This window comes from Desmodus rotundus, chromosome 3 (genome assembly GCF_022682495.2).
Source record: "Desmodus rotundus isolate HL8 chromosome 3, HLdesRot8A.1, whole genome shotgun sequence".
Classification (NCBI taxonomy): domain Eukaryota; kingdom Metazoa; phylum Chordata; class Mammalia; order Chiroptera; family Phyllostomidae; genus Desmodus; species Desmodus rotundus.
Window position 1 is genome coordinate 38405162 of NC_071389.1, and position 22637 is coordinate 38427798.

General features: G+C 43.7%; 1 protein-coding gene across 1 annotated transcript in view; it reads right to left on the reverse strand.

The window, feature by feature from the left end:
- FYB2 (FYN binding protein 2) overlaps positions 1-22637 on the reverse strand; it is a 133742-nt gene that overhangs the window by 53117 nt on the left and 57988 nt on the right. The window contains exons 6-8 of the mRNA XM_053920609.2: positions 10024-10780; positions 7565-7726; positions 5754-5787 (exon numbers count right to left, since the gene is read on the reverse strand). Of these exons, the coding sequence (XP_053776584.1) occupies positions 5754-5787; positions 7565-7726; positions 10024-10780 (953 nt within the window). The remainder of the gene's footprint in view (positions 1-5753; positions 5788-7564; positions 7727-10023; positions 10781-22637) is intronic.

Here is a 22637-nt window from a genome sequence, read left to right on the forward strand (position 1 = left end):
TTGGCTGCCATTTTTAATGTTATTATCATTGTTTTGTTGTTGTTCCAGTGGTTTCCTAGGCTGTCTTCCTCTTTTCTTGGATTACAATTCTCCTATGGCTTCCCAATGCATTTTGAGCAAAATCCCAATTCATCCCACGACTCACAGTGCCACCACCATTCCCCTAGCGCACTGTGTTTCAGCTGTGCTCCCTCCCCTCTGGCTCCCTAAACGCCGGGAGCGTGTTCTGCCCTGAGAGTTAGCACCAGCTGTGTCCTCTCCTGGAATGTTCTTCTCCTAGGCCCTCCATGAGTGGGTCCCCTTAATTCAGGTCTCCACCCAAATGTCACCACCTCATACAGGCCTTTCTTGACCATCCTATACTTCCTCTATTTCAATCCCCAAGTATTACCCTAATACTCAAAAACATTTTTCTTTAGAGCACTTACTACTATTCAAATAAGGAGCAGAAATGCATTTTCTTTGGCTGTAATGTCATTCTTCTGATATCATTATTTTACTTGCATGCCTCGGATAAGGCCTTTATTCCCCACTTCCACGGCATCTCTCTTCCTGACTGCCCCACACAGGTCCTAAACGGTCCCACAGTCTGCAGCCCTGGGAAGGAGGCATAGGTGTTTCCCATCAGCATGGGGTAGAAATACCAGAACCACAAATACAAACGCGTGTGCCAAAGCAGGAGGTTGAAAGAGGACATCCAGAAGATTCACAGTAGGCTTAGATGATCTTTTAAAGACTATCGTCAAAACAAAAACACAAAATTAAAAAGTTCAGGAGAGAAGGTGGGAGATTACTGAGATCCACCCATGGACCAGAATCTGAGAAACACTGAACTGTCTGAATCTTTTCTGCTTCTGAAATAAATAGCTTCTCCCTTCCTAATGACTAGTAGGAGATTTCCTGAGTCAGGACTATGCTCTGTTACTTCCTAATGGGAGAAAAGCCATATTTATAGCTAATGAATAAAATATTAGCCATCTCGGCTAAGTACTGATGGAGGCCCAGTGCTGAGGGCTGCCCTGGGACTAACCTGCTTTGCTCACACAAATAGGGGCTGCGAGTCACGGGGAATGCCAGCCAGCTTGGTTCGTGTGAAAAAGTGATGGCAAAGAACAATCTGCAAGGAGTCATTTCACTGTTGGGAACTAATGAGATATTCATATTCCAGAGACAGCCGAGATGGGGGGCCAAGGGCTGAAGAAACAAAGACTCAGCGAGCATTTTCTGGGTTCACCATAATTTATACAATTCACCCCATTTAGTTTTCAATAAATTAAATATTATCGTGTCCACTTTGCAGATGTGTATGTTAAAGCTCTGAGGACTAATTTGAACCTGACTCCAGACCTGAAGTTCAGGAACAAAAATGGTTCCTGCAAATGCACCGAGTTTCTACCAAGATGATTAAATATGTATGTGTGTGCGTGTGCGTATACATATATATATTCCATTGAAATACAGCTAAAACACAAAGACTCTTGTTTTATAAATGATGGTTGAAAAAATGTTTTTTAGTTCAAAGAAGAATGTAGTCCTTAGATTTTTTTAAGAACTGTCGTGTAAAGATAGTGTCTTACCAATGAGTAGATCTGGGCCGGGTGGTTGTGAGTCTGGGGTAGGAAGGTTTTTTTTCTTCCCAGCGCACTGGGATGTCGGAATAAACAAATGAATGTGTGTGCACATGTTTGTGTGTGAGTACATGTAGGATATTTTTGTCTGCTTCACACACTGCTGTATTCTCCGTGTACAATATATAAGAGGATTTGGCATATAGTAGATGTTCAATAAATATGTGTTAAACAAATAAAGCCTGCCCCAACAAAGAAAAACACTGGGCTCTCCAGATAATGAGCTCCCCATCAAAGGATTTTTAAAGAGACTAAGGTTTTGAGCATGAATCCTTGCCTTTGGTAGAAGGTTATATAAATGTTAAGGAAGCTTTATTGAGCACTCTAAATGCTAGGCATTGCACTAAACACTTACTATCAAGATTTCATTTAATCTTCACCACAATTGTATGAGTTAAGACTACCACTACCCCATTTTACATAAGTAGGAACTGAGGTTTGTAGAGGTTAAGGCATTTGTCCAAGGTTACACAGGTGGTAAGTGGTAAGGCATGAATTAAAAATCCAGGGTTTTGTTAACATTATGCCATGTGCCTTGGCGCCATCAGATAATTGCTGGGTCCCCTCCCAGTAGTGAGGTTCTGCTTACTCTGTTCCTAACACAGTATCTGTAGTGAAGATTAATGCCGCGAACATGGACTCTTCTCAGACAAGCGCCACTTTCTATGGAAGGTGTATCCAAGGTTGTTCGGCATCATGGCATTTACTTGCTCAAACTAATTTCTTTTTTTTTTTTAAGGAAGAACATGACAATAATTTATTTTGGACTGTAGGACTTACATAGAAACCACTGACATTTTTTGCATAACTAATCACCAATGAATTTGGAAAGCTAGGTGATAGGGAGGATTTCTAGCAAAATACACTTAATGAATATCAACATTTCCTGCAGTCTCCAGCAGAGATAGAAAGCCTAAAGAAAACACTATCCGTAGAAAAGTAGAAATTCATAGATGATTCTCACACATTTAAAAACATTGGAATCACATGGTTAAATAAGCTGATTTTACAATTGCTCATTTATCAGTTATGTCAATGTTACTTCCTCAATTCAAGAGCAATGAACATTTGCCAATGATACAGGGGGGAGGGAGGGATGGTCCCCCTATTAGGAGCCAAGTATATGATTGCTGCTCATTGCCCAAAGCAGCGGGGTCAAGGGTGGCCAAAATATGTTGTCACCTGGGCTGAGATAATGGAATAGATGAGGGTCCAGAAATCTGGCAAGAAGGAGCAACACCCTTACCCCCACCCTGTCCCTCACCCCTTTCACAAAGATGATTAAGGGTGGGGCCAAAGTCTGCGGGGACCAGCAGCCTTCCGCTCCCTGCAGCTAGAGGAGAGCATGCAGGGTTGCAGACATTTATGGGGTTCACACTAATTTCTTATCATTGACAAAATGAAGTTCAACTCCTTAGTATGCACTTACTGCACATTAGGATCCAACCTCACCTCTTATTTTCCCATATTAGAATATTTTTAAAGATTTTATTTATTTATTTATTTTTAAACAGAGGAGAAGGGAGGGAGAAAGGGAAGGAAAGAAACATCAATGTGTGGTTGCCTCTTGTGTGCCCTCTACTGGGGACCTGGCCCGCACCCCAAGCATGTGCCCTGACTGGGAACCAAACCAGCGACCCTTTGCTTAGCAGGCCAGAGCTCAATCCACTGAGCCACACCAGCCAGGGCCCATATTAGAATGTTTTTGTCTGTTCACATCGTCCTCTTTATTATTACTTCCTTGCTTTCAGTTATGTTCTAGCTCTATACTAAATAGGCATTAGTTCATCCATTTGTCTGTCCATCCATCCACCCATCCATCCGTTCCTTTATCCTTTCCTCTATCCATCATTCCATCCACTAACCAACTGTAAGTCAACAACGTGGTTATTTCCAAGAGCAATACCCTGTCTTCACCCATCTTACAATCTCACATAAGGGAACAAAACACCTAATTCCAACCCACCAAGCGGGATACATCTCAAGTTCTTTCTTCGTCCACGAAGCCGCCCCTCAGATTCCTGATCCCTCTCCCTCGCTTCTGTCTTTCACTCTCACGGCACTTTGGCCCATGCGACCATGGATATACAATGAATCTCATTTCAGATGAGAGCAGATTCGGTTCTATCATCAATGTGAAGGAACAGTATGGTCAAGTTGCCCTTGTAAAGCCCTTAGCAGCAAGGTGCCCCATTAGAGACTGACTGCTGTTTCCCAATACTTGCCCATCACTGCAAGTTCGTGCCCAGGGCTGAACAGGATTGCTGTTTCTCTGATGACAGTGTGAGAGGTCAGCTCAGTTTAGAGCCCGGCAGCAGCAAAGATGCATGTGTAGCTAAACACTTCGATCAGGGCATGCTCAATCACACTGAGAGGCTCACAGTATGAGAGGCGCGAGGGGACCACGGCTGACTCAAGGTTCATCAGAATGCCATTGTCCCCCGACACCGTCACACTGGGGATGATGCTCCTCCAGTAAAAAATGCAAACCGTTGTTTTCCTTCATCTAAATGCATGCACGGAGAACGCATTTCTACTGACCTACCTGTGCTGTCCTGTAACTGGAACCACTAACGCAGGCATTCCTGGAGCACATGAATCGCAGTCAGCTCCTATTGAATACGATTGTCTCACCTATTCCTTGGTGTACAAGATGGTCCATGATGTGGTTCCCGTCTACCTCGACAATCCCATTTCTTTCCAATCCTTGTAACACTTTCTCTACTCTAACTCCACTTACCTATTGCATTTCTGTATTACCTATTTATGTTTCCAACATAAAATGTGTCACTTTATACTTCCTGCCTCTGCCTATGGGCCTCTTCCCACATTATCCAGCAGATGTTGACTCTCAATATTCATGTCAAATATTTGCTCTTCAGTGCTAGTGTGACTGGATTGATGCTACTATTTTTCACCCCTTCCTAGAACCCTGCATTTCATTATGTAAAGTTTCAGTGCCTGGGATCCCACTGTGACTCTGAGTTGGTCACGTGACTTGCTTTGACCAACAGGATGCTAGTAAATGCAATACAGCAGAGGCTTGGGAAATGTTTGTGCAGTTGGGCTTGTCTGCTACACTGCTGGAGAACATTCCTCAGTTAGCTGGCTGGAGGGTGAGACAGACGGTGCCAAGTCTGGTCGCACCAGTCGTCCCAGCCACGGCAATCCCAGCTCAGCCAGAGGCAAGCTGACCCCACACAGAGGAGCAACCCCAGTCAATTTGCAGCTAGTACGTAATAAGTTTTGAGGGCTAATGCAAAACATAGTGATTAGAGAAAAAAATACTTATTATAAACTTCAAAGTTGCTAAGAAACTAGATCTTAACTGCTATCAATACACTCAAAAAAATTATATGAGGTGATGAAGGTGTTAGCTAAGGCTGCTGTGGTAATCATGTTGCAAAATATAAATGTATCAATTCAACAGGGTGTGCACCTCAATCTTACACAACGTTATATGTCAGTTATATCACAGTAAAAAGAGTTTGGGCAAACCTGAGTGAAAATCACAGCTCTGCCAGTGGCAGACGTCCTGAGCCCTAGTGTCTTTAGCTGTAAAATGAAGACAGTGGCAGCAACTTCACTGCCTTCTTGAGAAGGTGAAATGAGAACATCTGTATGAAGTGGCCAGTTCAATGCACGGCGCACATCGGAGGGCTCGGCAGTCCTGGGCTGAGCGCATTAATGAACGGGCGCCTCTGTGATAAAATTCTTAGAACAAGTGCCCCCAAAACAGGAGGTCGTCTGTCTACTGTTAGGAACATCACCAGTTCTTAACATGCCAGCTGCCCTCAGTATCCTGCTTAATATTCAATATTCAGCCTCTAATTCAATGTATTACTATGGAAGCTGATGTTTCAATTTACTGAACCCAACTGTACAATACATAAAAGTACCTCAGAGGACCATCTTTGCAACTTAACGTCAGCATGATGTTAAATGCGGTTTATTTAACCTCTCACCTAAAACAAGAGTTGCAATTTGTAGCTTATAAACCTGCTCTTCCCACAACCCTTTGGAGAAATACCAAGCCCTGGCCTGTGCTTGCTGCCTGCTCTTGGGCAGGCTCCGCAGCCTTGTTGGCAGGCCACCCTTTTGCACAATTAAGAAACAGGTACTCACCTCTCTGGAGGCAAGTAGCCCTCTTTGACAGCTGCTGCAAAAGCAAAAGGAAAAGTGAACAAGAAGATGTTAGTGGTAGCCTTATTAAAGCAAGTTATGTTTGTGCAGTGACCTGACCCCGGAGACAGAATGTGGATCGGCAACTCACCTGTGCACCAAGCCTCCCCTTGCCCCATCATGCAGGGGATCATCCATCCTGCCCTGCAGCCCTCACCCACACTTTATGGGGCCTAATTAGGAGTACAGTCTCTTGTATTAGACCTTGACCTCTTGGAGTGCCAGAGTGCCTGCTGGGTTTCTCTCTTAGTCTCTTCTGTCTATCTCAGGGCCTGGCAAAGAGAGTACAGCTACTCGACGCATGACTGAAATAATAATACTGCATTTATTGAGCACTTACTAGTGTGCCAATAGCTCTCAGGTCTTTCCATGCCTCATCTCCTTCACTTATCCTCTCAATGACCCTAGGAGATGAGTGTTATTTTCATCCCCACTTACAGGCAAGGACAATGAGGCTCAGTGAGTTACATAAGGAGACTTTAAATAGCTAGTGAGTGGGAAAGTGGGGTTTACAAAGCCTGTTTTATAACAAAAGCCTCAGTACTTTGTTCTATGCTCTCTGACAGCCTTCTTCCATTTCAGAGAGATGGTCTGAGGCCTACATTATTCAGTGCTTATAAAAATCATACTTAGCCTTCTCTGATATGGAGGTGGCCATAGCCTTAAAGTACAACCCTAAGAGAATTTTATTCTAGGATAAGACGTCAGATGACGTAGAGCACTGCTTCTCAAGGCGTGGTCCCTGGGCCAGCAGCATCGGCAGCCCCAGACAACCTGTTAAAAAGGCAAAGGCTCAGGCCTCTAACCCAGACTTAGTGAATCAGAAACTCTGGGGCTGGGGCCCAGCAATGTGTTTTAACAGGTCTTCTGGGTGATTCCGAAGCATGCGAAAGTGTGAGAACCACTGAGTTCAAGAAAAGTAACCATGAGGTTGCCCAAGGCTGTCAAATGAGCAATGAACTTGAGGTAGCTCTCCTAGTGGACCCCCTGCCGGCCCTCAGGGTCACAGTGAAACAAATGTTAGCCCAGCAGTCCACGCAACCCCAAAGTGTACGTTTACCTCCTGTTTCATTAGAGCAAACAGAAGCAAAGGTGTTTAAGATGTCAACAGGATCAGACTGCAGCGGGGGTGGAGAGGGCGTGAATAAAGTGCTCCGTTTGTAGCAGAGGAAGACACGTAACAGCACAGAGAAATGGCTCCCAAGGATGCTTCCAGTCCCCGAAAGGGCCAGTGGGGGCAGGGATGGGAGCCCTTCAAGAATGAAAGAATTACTGAAGGCGGATCACAGAGGCCTGAGGGACCCCTGTCATAACTGCAGGTCAAGTTCATACTGATTGCCTCCCCGCCTCCCTTTGCACTCCCTCCCCCTCCTCTACTGCACAGGTTGTGTTGACAACACAGGCTTTATAAGAAACACAAAGGCTCTCTGCCTCCCTGCCCTGCTCCTTTTCGTTTTCTTCCTCTTGGACGGATTCCCAGTGATCAAATGCAATGCTCTCAGGGGAAGCAGGCTGGCTCGGGAGCGATAAGGGGCCAATTCCCACAGATTTGTCATTTCACGGGCAAGCTGCCATGGCCTCTACATGAGAATAAGCAGTGATGGATGTCCAGCCCCATGGAAAAGCAGTTCAGCATTGTCACCTGGGAGCTCATGCGGAGAGGGAGGTGACTGGGGGAAACTGTACCAGAGCCAGCTGAGACTGCCCTGGCTGGCTGTGGGGGATGGGGGGAGGGGAGCAGTGCATTTCCTCACCTTCCCTGTGGGTCTTGGGAAAGGCAGCTGTCTGCCTCTGGAAGGCCTGGAGGTTCACGGCTGGAGGCTTTGGTGGCTTTGTGGGAGGAGGACCCAGGGACTCCACGGAAGGCAGTGGCTTCGTTTTAGGAAGCTGGTGATGCTTGACATCCAGCTGTTTCTCTGAACACAAACATTCCAAAATGTAGGTTATTAATCATTTCCATCACATGGCTTGTTGGGTGAAACCGACCAGTTTCCTCGTCTCATTCTCACTCCTCCCCTCCGATCTGTTCTCCACCCAGTAGCCAGCAGGTCCAGATCAAAACGCAAATCTGATCTTGTTGCCGTCCTGCTGCCCAGAGGATGAAGACTGATTTCTTCACGGAGACGTCTGTTCACTCCCTTCTTTGGTATTTGAACATCATACCACCCGGCCCCAGTCGACATTTCCGGGTTATTTTCTTACCAGACTTTAGTCTCCTACTTCCCCGACCTGCAGCCCAAATGTCTTTCACTTACACCACGGGCTTCTTAGTTCTCTAGATTTCATTTTAAAAGCCTTAAAAAGCTCTTGTATGTCCAAGATTTTGTTCATGCCATTCCTGGTTCTAGAATGCTGTTCTGTTATTCTCTCTTGCCAAATTTCAACTCTTTCTTTAGGCCCTGCTCAAATGACACCTCCTCTAGGAAGCCTTTCTTGATTTCTATCAGAAATCAAGGTCAGAATCGATAACTCTGTTTCGTATTCCCAATGCACACTACTAGCACCTCTCCAGCAGTGTTGTGGCATATTAGAGGGGCTGGTCTAACTTCCCACCAAATGTAGGCTCCTGTGGGCAGGGACTAGGCCATATCGACCTTTTCCCAGCACCAAGCACAGGGCCTGATTCACAGGACATGGACAACATCCATTTCCTAAAAGAATTCTCCAGGCACTTGTGACAGGCAAATAGCACGTGTGCTATGAAGAGGAGAATTAATCTCTGATTTGCAGGACCCATGGCCTAGGACAGCCTTTAAGGCTGACTTCGGTACTCAGGCACCTGTGGGTTTTGTGTCCTGGAATTTTGCTGGATAGTCCCAATTTTTAATATTTTATCCTTCTGCACTAAAAAGCCAAATTCCAACAGAAATTCCAAAATTATATATGCAAATTATATCTGCTGCTTCTGAAAATAGCACAAAATCTTGCATTGCCCAAGTGCTTTGATGTCTGGCTTACATAATGCGGGGGTTGATTACGTGGGAAATCTAAAGGAGCCAGCTTGTGTTTCCTGAACACACCAGTGTGACTTTCTCAGAGTCCTGCCGTCCTGTGCAGGCGGGGAGGGCGGCTTCCTTCTTGCCCTCCCAGCAGGGCCACAGTTCCTCTCTTCTTAGACTATAATTTTAAGTTCCAATGTCAGTAATTTGTCTTTATCAAATTAAGGAGAAGACACAGTGAAAACAAATGATCACTCACTTATTGGTCCCCTGACTTTTACCAGGCACTGTGCTCAATTGTTTACGTGGGTTATCTCATTTAATCCTTGTAATAATTCCACCAGGTAGGTAACCAACCCATCCTTCTTTCTTTCCTCCCACTCGTTCCGTCTTCCTTCCTATCTCTTCATCAATAACCGTTTATCCATTGTGTTTCAGGTATGGTTCTAGGGGCTGGGGATGGGTCACGCCCTCAGAAATTTTCATTTTAATAGGACAAGACTGATGATAAACATGTAAACAAATAAACAAGATAATAACAGAGATCTATTAGTTCTACAGAGGAAAGAAGAGCAAGATGGTATAAAAGAGTGCAAACTCTTGGTGGTGGGCTAGTGGTCTTTGGCTAGGAAAGGTTTACCTGGGAAGGTGTCCTTGAGGATCACTGTGCCTGCTAGGAGGAGAGCAGGCTGTAAGAGGGCAAGAGTGTGAAAGCAGGAAGACCAGTGGGGCCGTTGCAGTGGTCCAGGCGTGAGATGGTTGCAATGTGGGCATGGGCAGAAGGCAGAAATGGACAGAAGTGGAGGAATCAGAATGTATTTACATAGTAGAACCAAAAGCTTGCTAACAGATTGGATGCCAAGAAAGAAAGGGAGAGAGGAATAGAGCACAACTCCTAGGTTTGGGGTGTGAGCAATGAGGAGGATGGCTGTCCCATTTACCAAAACGGAAGATTGGTGATGAACTTGATTTCTAGGAGAGCAGACCGGGCTCTGCAAGTTCAGCAGATTGCCGAAGTTCATGCATCTTGTGAGAAGGAGAATTACGATTCAAATCCAAGTTTGCCCAAACTGTCTCTCAATTTAATTCCAGGAGATTAGTCACTTTGCCCAAACCTGAAAATACAATTTAGCAGATGGTCCTGGAATACCTGAGTTATAGTTTGGAGCAAACATTGCTGAGGTCACGTATGTGACCTTCTCGAGTCAGCAAGCTTTAACTTTGAAAAACACAGTGAGCTCTCCCCCCTCACCTGTGCGGATTGGATTTCCTACCTGGAGGCCACCTGGCAAGCTCCCTCTCATAGATAGGCTGGGAGGTGCTCCCTGCTGGGCACCTCTCAGGATGGGACTTTTCCAGGCTCTTCCTTCCATGTGGAGAAAGTAGAAAAGTGGGATCTTCCGAGGTGATTTTCTTTGCCCATGATTCTCTTTGGGCCATCAAGTACCTCTGGGAAGGGAGAGTCTGGGATCCTTTTATTTGCAGCTTTTGCCTGGGCCCCTCTGGAGTAGTAAGCCCTGTACTTTGCTGATCTTCTGGATGGAAAGCCCTACCTCCACAATCCGCAAGGCGAAAGGCTGACGACATTTCACTGTTCTGAGATGAAACCTTCTCCCAGTTCCAGAGCTTGTTTCTGAAGCTACTGGTCACCACCGATTTCTTCTCATTGGTGATCTTAGCGTTTGCCTGATTCACATCTAAAAGCAGAGGAGCCTTCTGAGAATTCACTGCAGGATAAGCAAACCTTCCCGGAGGTCCTGGGGAATCAAACCACTTCTGAATCTCACTCCTCTGTGCCGGCTTCATTTTCTGGGCTTTACGAGGCTGGGGTTCACCAGCGGAACAATAGGGTGGGGGCTGATCGTGGTCGGCCGAGAGCGGTTTCCCGTTGGCCCAGGTCCTCGTCGACTGTGTGCTTCCAAAGTCCCCCTTATGAGAAACACTTGCTGGGAATTGAATAGGTCCTGGAAGAGATGGCACATCGAGCTTTTGAAATTTAGCTTGGAGTTCTTTGAAGTTTCTTAATCTTTCCTAAAGTGTGAAGGAAAATAGAAAGTCTTAGTATTTTCGGAAAAAGGCGCATGATTAGCTGACTTCACTGTGCCTGCTGAGGGGCTCCAAGTGCCAGGGCAACGCCGTTGCTTACTGACTGCGCAAGGTCAGCCAGCAGTGCTGCCGTCTATGAGAGATGGAATGAAAATAATTGTATCCTCTCTGAAACCCTTCGAATATATCTGTTATTTCTTCACAACATATAAAAACATTTATAAAGGAGATAGTATTAACAACTGTTGATAAATCTCTTGATACAAACTTTTTTGATGGCTTCCTCCTGCCTATACAAATACGTTCTAAACCCCATAGTATGGCATTCAAGGTTCTTCACAATGCGGTGGAATTATGATCTCCAGCCATAGCTCAATAACGGCCCTTAAACTGAACAGGATTATTTACAAGCTTTCCTAGAAACTCTACTCTCCACCACCCTGACCTGGCCTGTGTGTTCTTGCTTCACGAAATGCACCCCCCACCTACTTCGGCTGCTTTTTCTTGCAACTTCAGTGCTCACCTTCACCATTCCCCTGGATGACAGGTGGAGCTAAGTCCTTCTCCGACTTCTCGGTTCTTGCATAGCTCTTTCTAACTTGGCTGTGGAACTTAACCCTGTTCAACTGGAGAAAAGAGCAAACTTTGGAACTAGACAGGCCCGCATTCCAGTTCTGACATTGCTCTTTATCATCAAGGCAAATACTTTGGAAAATTTGGTATTAGCGGTGTAGTCTCATTTTAAAAATAAGTTGCCAAGAGATAGAAGGATGAGGGCTGCCCTATATAGAGTGCCCATCACTTCACATAATAAATAAAAGATATTTGTAAGAGGCTAGATGATCCTCTTGCATTTTTGACTCTGCTTGGAAGACTGTGTCCTTGCTTCTAAACTCCGTTCAAGTTTAGTGTATGAAAATGGTGGCAGTAGCAGCAGACCAACAGCAGGGCGGAGGGAGGGGCGTGCCCAGGACTGCACGGTGGTCCTAGTAGGTAGGGTTAGGCTCAACTCCTGCTCAGTGCCCTTCCCACAGCTCACTAGATCTCGTTTATTTTTGTAAGTTCATTTTGTCATCTTTTGTCTTCATAGGAGGCCAGGTGGGAGGAGAGTTAATGGAGCCGTTTCGAAAGTAAGAGCCCCCATGTTCTCCTGATCATCTTAAAGCGAAACAGAACCGCCCTGGGTTCTACTCTTCTGGGTTCCATTGCCCAGAGCCGGTAAGAACCATGAATCTCAAGGCCAGAGTCTTATGAAAGGGAAAGGAACTATTTATTCAAAAGTTATACAGGTTTAGAATAAAGGTGGAATTCTGCCATTAAATCCCACACCCGTTAGAAACAAAAAACACCCACAAACACACAGTCCTGCCTCCCTTTGCCAAACCAGGCCAGTCAGAGGTACCGTGTCTCAGGAAAAGATACAGAAGTCTGTAGCTTAGTGGGGCTACTTTCCATCTGCATTCCGGCTTGTCGTCTGTGCTCAGTCAGGCTCCTGCCCGTAATCCAAAACTGCATGGCCCCTCCTCATGGTGGGCTGGAGGGGGTCCTCCTGCATCCTTTCAAACTGTGGCCAAGACAGCCTTCTCTGCTCCCAAGCCACATGGTTAAGGGAACAATAGCTGCCCCACACTTGGGTTTATCTTGGCACAGATCTTCCTCCAAAACCCCATTTCCAACTCCTTCCGCACTGTGTTACATCTGCCCTTCCCGTATCTCCTGCCCTTCTCGGCTGCCATCGGTATTGTGAGCAGGCATGGCCGCGTGATGTAGGAGCTGCCTCCAAGCCACTCTAGCAGGCACAGCAAGTCCCTCCAGCTATATCAGGAATGAAAGTCACACCCATCTCCCTGGATCCTAGTGTGGCCTACCTGACATTACTAAAACACTGGCCAAGTTCTTTAGATATGCAAAGTAACTCTCAATGGCTGTCCTCCACTTCCCCTCCCCCCAGCCATGTGAGTGGGGCTTTTCCCTGTTTGGGGGGACCCCAATATTCCATGCTACAAAAGTTCTTAATTGCATGTATACAACCTCCATGCCGGTGACTTCTAATTTTGCCAGTGAGTGAATCTTTACTCACTGTACTTACAGTTGACTCACACCTGCTCTCTGAAGACTTAGGAAGAGAGAGAAATTGAACAAGAAACATAAAGTAAGAGTCGCTATGTGGTAGACACTGGCACCGGGCATGCAACCAGGAGATCTGCATATGAAGCTCAGCTTTTCTATTTTCTAGCTGTATGGCTTGGACAGTTTACTGCACTCCTCTGAGCCTCATTTTCCTCACTGTGCAATGGGACTGTCCTACTGACCATTCAGGGTTATTGCCACGTCCAAATGAGGCAGTAGGTGTACATCCTTCAGTGGTTAATATTTTTAAAAATGTGACAAAATACACATAGCTTAAAATGTACCACCTTAATCTAGTCAGTAGTGTCAAGTGAATGTCATTGTTGTGAATGTCCAGAACTCTCTTCTTCTTGCACAAGTGGAGCTCTATACTCATTAAGTAACAACTTTCTGTTCCCCCTCCCCCAGTCATGGGCAACAACCATTCTACTTTCTGTCTGTAAACTGAACTACTCCAGGTGCCTCATGTAAATGGAATCATATGCACTTGTCTTTTTGTGACCGACTTACCTTACTTAGCACATTGTCCTAAAGGTTCATCAATGTTCGAGTGCATTGCAACATTTCCTTCCTTTTCAAGGTTGAATAATATTCATAGCCTGTGTACACCACATTTTGTTTATCCATTCATCCATTGACGGACACTTGGGCTGCTTCCACCTTTCAGTTATTGTGAATAACACTGCTATGAACATGGGTGCACAGAACTTCTCTTTGAGACCCCGCTTTCAATTCTTCTGGGTATATACCAAGACAGGCAATTGTTGAATTATTCTACTTTTAATTTTTTGAAAGACCACCATAGTGTTTTCCACAGTAACTGCACCATTTTATATTCCTAACTAGAACATTGGTTCCAATGATTTTACATCCTTGCAACACTTTCTTTTTAAATAGTAGCTATCCTAATAAGTTTGATATTATCAAACTCAGTGGTTAATATTTTAAAAGAAATATAATGATGATTATTTTTAGTTCTTCGCCATCTGAAGCCACATGCACTACAATGTTATTGCTCAGTAAATTTTAGTCTCTGTATGGATGACTAGAAAAAATTCTGGCAGGAAACAGAATTATGGATTGATTGTCTCCAAGCCAAGGTCCTGTATAAAACTCATGGGTTCAAGAGGAGGCAAACTTAATTATAACTGGCTCATTCTATTTTTAAACAAGTGTTCATTAAGTGTTTACTATATGGGTAAAAGATTGTTTTAGACGGTCAAGAACTCCACCTTATTTATTTATTTATTTATTTTTAGAGAGAGGGGAAGGGAGGGAGAGAGAGAGGGGGAGAAACATCCATGTTAGAGAGAAACATCAATCAGTTGCCCCTCATGTGCCCCTCAACCAGGGACCAAACCTGCAACCCAGGCACATGCCTCCACCATGAATCAAGCCAGCGACCTTTTGCTTTGAAGGATGACGACCAACTAACTGAACCACGCAGGTCAGGGGAGGACTCTACTCTTTAATATTACAGTCTAATGTCAGGGGTAGGCGGAAGATACTCAAACACACATAAAATATTAGAGACAAGTACTATGTGGAGAATTAGACAATGGTTCAATCAAGGGTGACCCAGTACCCGGTCACTGATTTTCAGAGTTACCATAGAAGAGTCTTTTTTTTTTTTTCAGAGTTCATTTATCAAATCAGGAGTTGGTCTGAGTGATCATCAAGCCTCATCCAGCTTCAACATTTAGATTTTATTTTCCTTTAAATGAGAAACAGATGTGATGAGTCCTATTGTTTGTTATTCATCACCCGTCAATGGGAGGTCAGTGTTGAGGATATGAGGCAAACTGAGTGCAGGTGGGTTGGGAGGTGGCTGCAGGGGAATTCCAGTTAAAGGCATGTTCCATTTCTCTGGGCCCGTTGGTAGTCAGCAGCCTATGTCCTACTGATCTTTAGTGTTAAGAAGCCCATGAGCCTGTACCTTCTTCATTCAAATGCCACTGCCTTTGAATCCTCTTTACTTATTAAAATGACTTCCTCATGGTCTCTCTGCTTTTACTCTGGGCCCCCCTAACCCACCATTTACCTAGCTGTTAGACAAATCCGATTGAAAACACAGATCTTATTATGTACATCACAGTTTAAAGTCCTTCCATTTGGCTTCCTCAACATTTTCAAATACAGCTCAAATTTTTTGCTAAGCATATAAGGCCCTTCCTAATCCCAACTCCGTTAATTTTCTGATGCCACATTGGGCCCTTCCCAGGCATGCTTGCTTCCTTCTGGCCTTCCTGAATTACCTACATTTTCCCAAACTGATTTTGTTCTTTCATGTCTCTGTACCTTTGTACGTGCTGTTTCGTCTGCCTGGAATTCCCATCTTTCTTCCAATATCTTGAACTAGCAAACTTCTGCTTGTTCAAAATTGAACTTGTCACCTCAAAATGTTCACTAGTTTCCTATTATGTGCCAGGCATTAGGGTTACAAAGATGAATAAGACATTCCTCAAACTCTGATACCAAAACCAGACAAGGATGCTACTAGAAAAGAAAATTACAGGCCAATATCCCTGATGGGCATAGATGCAAAAATCCTCAACAAAATATTATTAAACCAAATTCAATCATACATTAAAGGACCATACGCCATGATGGTCAAGTGGGATTTATTCCAAGGATGCAAGGTTGGTTCAACATCCACAGGTGAATCAAGGTGAAACACATTAACAAAATGAAGAATAAAATCATATTATTATCTCAACAGATGTAGAAAATCATTTGACAAAATTTATCACCCATTTTTTATAAAAACTCTCAACAAAGTGAGTATGGAAGGAACACACTTCAGCATAATAAAGGCCCTATATAACAAACCCACAGCTAACATCATACATATTGGAGAAAAACAGAGCTTTTTCTCTAAGATAAGGAAGAAAACAAGGATGCTCACTTTCACCAGTTTTATTAAATACATACTGGAATTCCTAGCCAGAATGACAAGGCAATAAAAATAAATAAAATATATCTGAATTGGAAAGAAAGAAGTAAAACTGTCTTTATTTACAGATGATATAATATTGCATATAGAAAAGCCCAAGGATTCCACCAAAAACTGTTAGAACTAATAAACAAATTCAATAAAGTTACAGGATACAAAATTAACATACAAAAATCTGTTGTGTTTTTATACACTAATAAAAAACTACCAGAAAGAGAAATTATGAATGCAATCCAATTGACAACTGCATCAGAAAGAATAAAATACCTAGTAACAAATTTAACCAAGGAGGTGAAAGACTTGTACCTGAAAACTATAAGACAGTGATGAAAGAAATTGAAGACAACATTAAAAAAATGGAAAGATATCCCATGTTCATGTATTGGAAGAATTAACATTGTTAAAATGTCCATATTACCTAAAGCAATCTACATATTCAATGCAATCCATATCAAAATTGCAATGGTATTTTTCACAGAAATATAAAAACAGTATTTTTAAAATTGTGTGGAGCCACACAATTTTAGAAATTGAAATAGAAAAATAAATAAATTTTGAGAAAGAAAAAGAAAGTTAAAGGCGCCACACTCCCTAATGTAAAACTGTATTTTAATTTATGACAAAGGAGCCAAGAACGAACAATGAGGGAAAGGACAGTCACTTCCATAAACGATATTGAGATAACTGGACAGCCACATGGAAAAGAATGAAAATGGCCTTATGTTTTACACAATACACAAAAGTCAACTCAAAATCAACTTAAAGACTTGAACATATGAACATAAGACCTGAAATCATAAAACTCCTGGAAGAAAACATAGGTGGTAAGTTCCTTGACATCATTCCTGGCAATGATTTTTTGGATCTGACTCCAAAAGTAAAGGCAACGAAAGAAAAAAATAAACAAGTGAGACTACATCAAACTTAAAAAGCTTCTGAACATCAAATAAAACCATCGACAAAATGAAAAGGTAACCTACAGAACTGGAGAAAATATTTGCAAGTCATATATCTGATAAGGGGTTACTATCCAGAACATATATTGTAAAGACTCATACAAACTCAATAGCAAAAAATTAAACAATTTAATTTAAAAATGGGCAGAATATTTAAATAGATATTTTTCCAAAGAAGACAACTAGTGGCCAACAGGCACATGAAAAGGTACTTAACATTGCCAATCATCAGGGAAATGCAAATCAAAACCACAATGACATATCACCTCACACCTGTTACAATTGTAACCAAGCAAACCAGGGCCCATGCACATGTTGTTCTGATGCATGACCCAACAATTGGTGTTAAGGGAAACATGTTTTTATTTATAGGATTCCAACCTTGGGGGGGGCGGTGGTCATTGAGAGCAATCCTGCTCTCCTATGAGAAGAAGCACTTCTCTTACTCCCCACCAGGCTATAAGCCAAAAATATGCCCCAAATTTCCCCATATCCTTATCTATTCTTAAGCCTGCTGTGCAAGCAGCTCTCCATCCCCTCTGGAAGGCAGACTCATGGGTTTCAGAATTGCCATCCTCTCACAGCAGCTCTCTCCTTCAGCATCTGGGGTGCATTGTCCTCAGCCTTCTGAAGTAGCCCAGGAAAACACGAGCCATGTTCTCCAGGCAGGTTTCCCAGCAAGTCTCCTCCTTCTTTCTCCAGCTGTCAATCCAAAACCATGTGACATCTCCTTACTCCAAACTGTATGGCACCTCCTTACACACCAGACCTCATGACCAAATCCCCATGACTCCTTCCTCATGGTTCCCTCTCACATGGCTGCCACCTACTCTCTCAGCCCTGATGGCTGAACAGCTCAGAGGAGCAGACGTAGCTCCTTTCTCATTACAGGCTGGCACTGCTGCTTGTTGCTTCCTTACTACCCCGTGGCAGACCAGCCTTCCTCTCTCTACCTACCCTTATTTTAAATGTTGACCTGGAGCTTCCTATGTGACCTCATATCCAGCTCCTCCTGTAATGAGATACTCTTGCCAGTGTCCCCATATCTTTTTACCTTCTTTTGGCTGCCATCTTTAGTTAGGGCAAGAGCACGTAGCCTGTGACATGGAGGCCTCTCTCTCTCTGCCTCTCATACAGGCACAGTAGAAGTCCCCCTCCCATCCCACCACATCAGGAGTCACTAAACATTCTGAAAGTCACCTAGGCCTTTTGCTCCGGGCAATAGCACAGCTTTCAACTTATGATTTGTAATGCAAAGTATCTTAAGACATATCATCTGCTTCCCCCACCCCCCAACCGTGGGGAATTTCTCCTATACTTTGGGGACCCTTTGCTCTTTACCCCATTACAGAATGGCTATTATCAAAAAGACAAGAGATAACAAGTGTTGGAGAGAATGAGGAAAAAAGGAAACTTTTGGTGGGAACTAAATTAAATTTCATAGTTGGTAGAAACCTAAATTGGTACAAGCACCATGGACAACAATACACAGGTTCCTGAAAAAATTAAGAAGAGAACTACCACATGATCTAGCAATTCCACTTACAAGTATTTCCCTGAAGAAAACAAAACCTAACTCAGAAAGGTATATTCAACTCCATGTTAACTGTAGCATTATTTATAATAGCCAAGATACAGAAACAACTGAGGTGTCCATCAATGAATGAACGGATTAAGAAAATATTATATATATGCATTATATTATATATACATGGAATATTATTCAGGTAGAAAAAGAATAAAATCTTACCATTTGTGACAATATGGATTGAACTTGAGGGCATTATGCTAAGTGAAATAACATCAAAAATAGAAAGATAAATACTCTATAATCTCACTCATATGTGAAATCTAAAACAAAACAAAACAAAACAAAAACTTACCAAGTTCATGAACACAGAATAGATTAGTGGTTTCCAGAGGTGTGGGGTAGGGGCTAAGTAAAATGCCTGAAGGGGGTCAAAAGGTACAATTTTCCAGTTATAAGATAAATAGATTATGGATTGGAATGTTCATCATGGGGACTAGAGTTAGTAATACTTTCGTGCATATTTGAAAGTTGCTAAGAGTAAATCTTAAAAGAGGAAAATTGTTACTATGCATGATCATGGAGTTACTAGACATATTGTGGTGATTATTTTGCAATACGCACAATTATCATACCATTATGTGTATCCCTAAAACTAATATAATGTATGTCAATTGTACTTTGATTAAAAAAAGACATGCATGCAAAATGGTCCCTGGTCTTTTAGTTTGGTGGAATGACAGAGGCAGACATAGACTGATCATTTTAACACAACATATAAAGTTATTAAATCATGACACAGAGTCAGCTATGTGAGCGTAGGGAAGAGGCCATGATGGGGGTCGGGAGGAGCACACACAAGGCTTCCTAGAGATGGTTCCTCAGCTAAAATAGGCAGTCAAGCAAAGAACAGTTGGGAAGATGAGTTCTGACAGAAAAAAGAGCATGAAAAGACCAGACATGGCATATGAAACAGCATGACATGTACAGAAAGATCAATTCCATATACCTGGAACCCCAATGTTAAGGGAGACGAAAGTCAAAGTCAAGTCTCCTTAAAGTAATTGAGCTTAATCTTTTAAGAGGATGGGGAGCTACTGATGAGTTTTACACAGGACTATGTCATGGTTAGATTTACAGTTCATGCTGATTAAAGACAAGAAACTGATTCGAATGCTGCTACAGTGGTCAAGTAAAAATGATGAGAGGCTGGAGTCGGGCAGGGTTGGCAGGAACGGAAAGAAGGTGATAGGTAGGAAAATGTGCAGGGAGTAATTTGAACTGGACCTGAAGGAAAGCGAAGGGAGGACTCCAGGTTGATACCAGGTTTCTACATTGGGTAAGAGGATGTTGGCTCCTGAACCTAGGACTGAAGACTGGAGATAAAAGTTGGGCCCAGTTTGGAATATATGGTTTGCCTTCATAGGGGTACCATCCATCTACCAGATAGTTATTTATATGAATGTTTTGGGGTTTAGACATTTAGATTGGGAGTTATTAGTGAGCACAGAGCTTAAGAGTGTGAACCCTGGAGTCCAGTTGCCTAAGTTCAAATTCCAACTCTGCCATTTATTAGCTTTATGACCCTCGGCAATTTATTTAACCTTACTGTATATTTTTCCTTACCTGGGAAAATAGCTGTGTTCCATCTCATAGGGTTGTTGCTAATCCCTGAATCCTGAGAATGTACTGCCTTGCATGTCAAAAAGGACTTTGCAGATGTGATCAAGTTAAGGATCATCAATGCAATCACAAAGGTCCTTGTAAGAGGGAAGCAGGAGAGTCAGAGAAGCAGATGTAACAACAGAAGTGGAGATGGGGGAGGTGGGGGTTGAAGATCCCACACGAAGACTGAGGAAGAGGCCACAAGCCAAAGAATGTAGGTAGACTCCAGAACCTAGAAAAAGTCAGGAAATGAATTCTCCCCTAAAACCTCTGGAAAGAATGCCCTCAGCACACACCTTGATCTTAGACATCTGTCTTCTAGAACTGGAAGATGATATCTTTGTGCTGCTTTGAGCTGCTACATTGATGGTGATTTGTTAAAGTGGCGCTAGGAAATAAACACAGTTTCAGGACAGAGTGAAGAAAGGGAATACATAAAATGAACTCCCGTTAACTTCCCTTTCATAATGAGGGAAACACTGAACCACATGCTGTAACTGCAGAGGCTCCCTTGAAGGCGAAAGCTCACAGAGGTGGCACCGCAACACCCTGCCGCCACGGACAACTGCAGAGCTGGGAGGCACCGTGAGAGACTTCCCAAACCCTGCCGGAGATCCTTCCAGGTCAGCCAATGAAGTTTGGTCAATTGTCCAAAACTATGAACCTGGTAATTCAGGTTTATATCAGTTAATCCACATGTACATAGGGGAAGGCAATGCAAAGAAATGGATGGATTTAGCTAATTCAAGAGAACTTTCCGTAGGTTGTTCCAAATGGCATGCAGCAGATAAAACCACAGGTCCAAATTTGTATGATAAAACACCCCAAGTTTTTCCAAAGAATACTAATGGGAGGGAAATTCAGCAATGTGTTCAAAGACCAGATGAAACTGTTTTTTTTATTACTCTAGTCATTCAGAAAAGACATTCTTACAGTTGTCAGGTATTGAGAATGCCAAAAAAGAGGAAAGAAACCCCTTTTCCTTTTAATACTACATTTTAAAATGCATTAGAAGATGAACTTACTACTCTAGTAAAAAGAAAGCAACTTAGCTGGATGGACATCTATAGATACTCATGGTTTATTTAATCTGACCAGTCAGTTATCTAAAACAATAGAGGAAAATTGATAAGAGGAAAATTAATCAGGCTCTGGATTATGAAATTAAAGCAGCGCAACTCATGAGTTTACAATTATAATAAAAATACCATCAGATTTGAAAAATCCAAAAGAGTTCGCTAATAGTAACTGAAAAACTAAAATTTGCAATTATTGCTAAAAAAACCCCAACAACTAGTCACTGGAAAAAAAATACTGTTGTAAGCTCAAATGGTTATAGGAAAAATAACAATCTTAATATCAGCAGCACTTAAAATGGAACGGGGCTGCTCCAAGGATAAAAGGGGGATGTTTCCTTTGTCAACTACTACTGCATTGGGAGAAATTGAAATCTCTACCTATGATATTTCTACTGCGGCTCTAGCAACTTATTCTGTGCTAAAGCTCAGCCACCCTCCCATTTCCCTTCCTTGGAGAATTGAAACTGGACAAATGGCGGGTGTCTCTAGTACCGCTATTGTAATGGGGTACAGGGCCAGGGGTGCCTGGGGAAATAGAAGAAACCCCCACAGCCCATGGGTTTGGGGGTAGGGAGAGCAGAGATACTTTGCAAATCTGTAACTGCTTGGTAGCTTGTTTAATGGCTGTGCTGCTGCCCCAGGGCGAGGTGGGTGTGACTTTGAGGATACATCCTGACTCTGATGTAGCCAGGGGTTGGTCCCCCTGGGTCACTGGGTCACTCTTGCCCTGACTGGGGACGGCACCTGAGAGAGTGTGGACTATTCAGAAAACTGGCAGATGTGGCTTGTTGTGGGAGGCCTCGGGGATGAGGACACACGGGAGGCTCTGGGTCAGGTTTGAACTTAGAGGGCAGCCATGAGCGAATTCATCCATGCGGTTTGAAAGGGTGGAGAAGAGCCAGGAGTGCGGAGGAGAGCCAGGATGGAGGGGTGTACAGGAGCCGCGCTGCCGGGAGTGAGACTGGCGCTACGTGGGTTGCGGGAGCCGGTCCGCCAGGGGCTAGCAAGACAGCAGGCACGCTGCTCTGACTGCGCCTGCTCTAGCTGACTCGGGAGCCACCGAGGACTGCGCCTGGTGAGACGCGGACCCGCCGCCATGCACGCCCGGACTTTATCTGGACTCTCCAGACTCGTGCCTTTCCTGGGCTTCGCCACGATCCAGCGCCCCGCGGCACACGTGTCCCTGGACCTCAACACGAGGCTGACGACAACATGCCGCAGGTCCTGAAGGAGAGGGCTGCTGTGTGAGGGTGGCGACTTTGGCACCTTCCAGGGAGACTTGCAGAACTGTGTGTGCAGCCGGCTTCAGATAAGGAAACGGGGAACTTTAGGGGCTTTTGGCTTTTAGCCTTTTGAGGAGCAAGGGAAGTGCTGGTTCTCGTGGGAAAGGAGGGCTCCGGAGTAGAAGTGTTCTGAGTCCCCCCCAGGTTGGAGTATTGTAAATAAAGATTGTTCCTTCTGATACTGATTGTTGGGTCATTCACCAAGGCACCACACGGGCGGGCCCCTGTCTGCTCGGTTACATTACTAT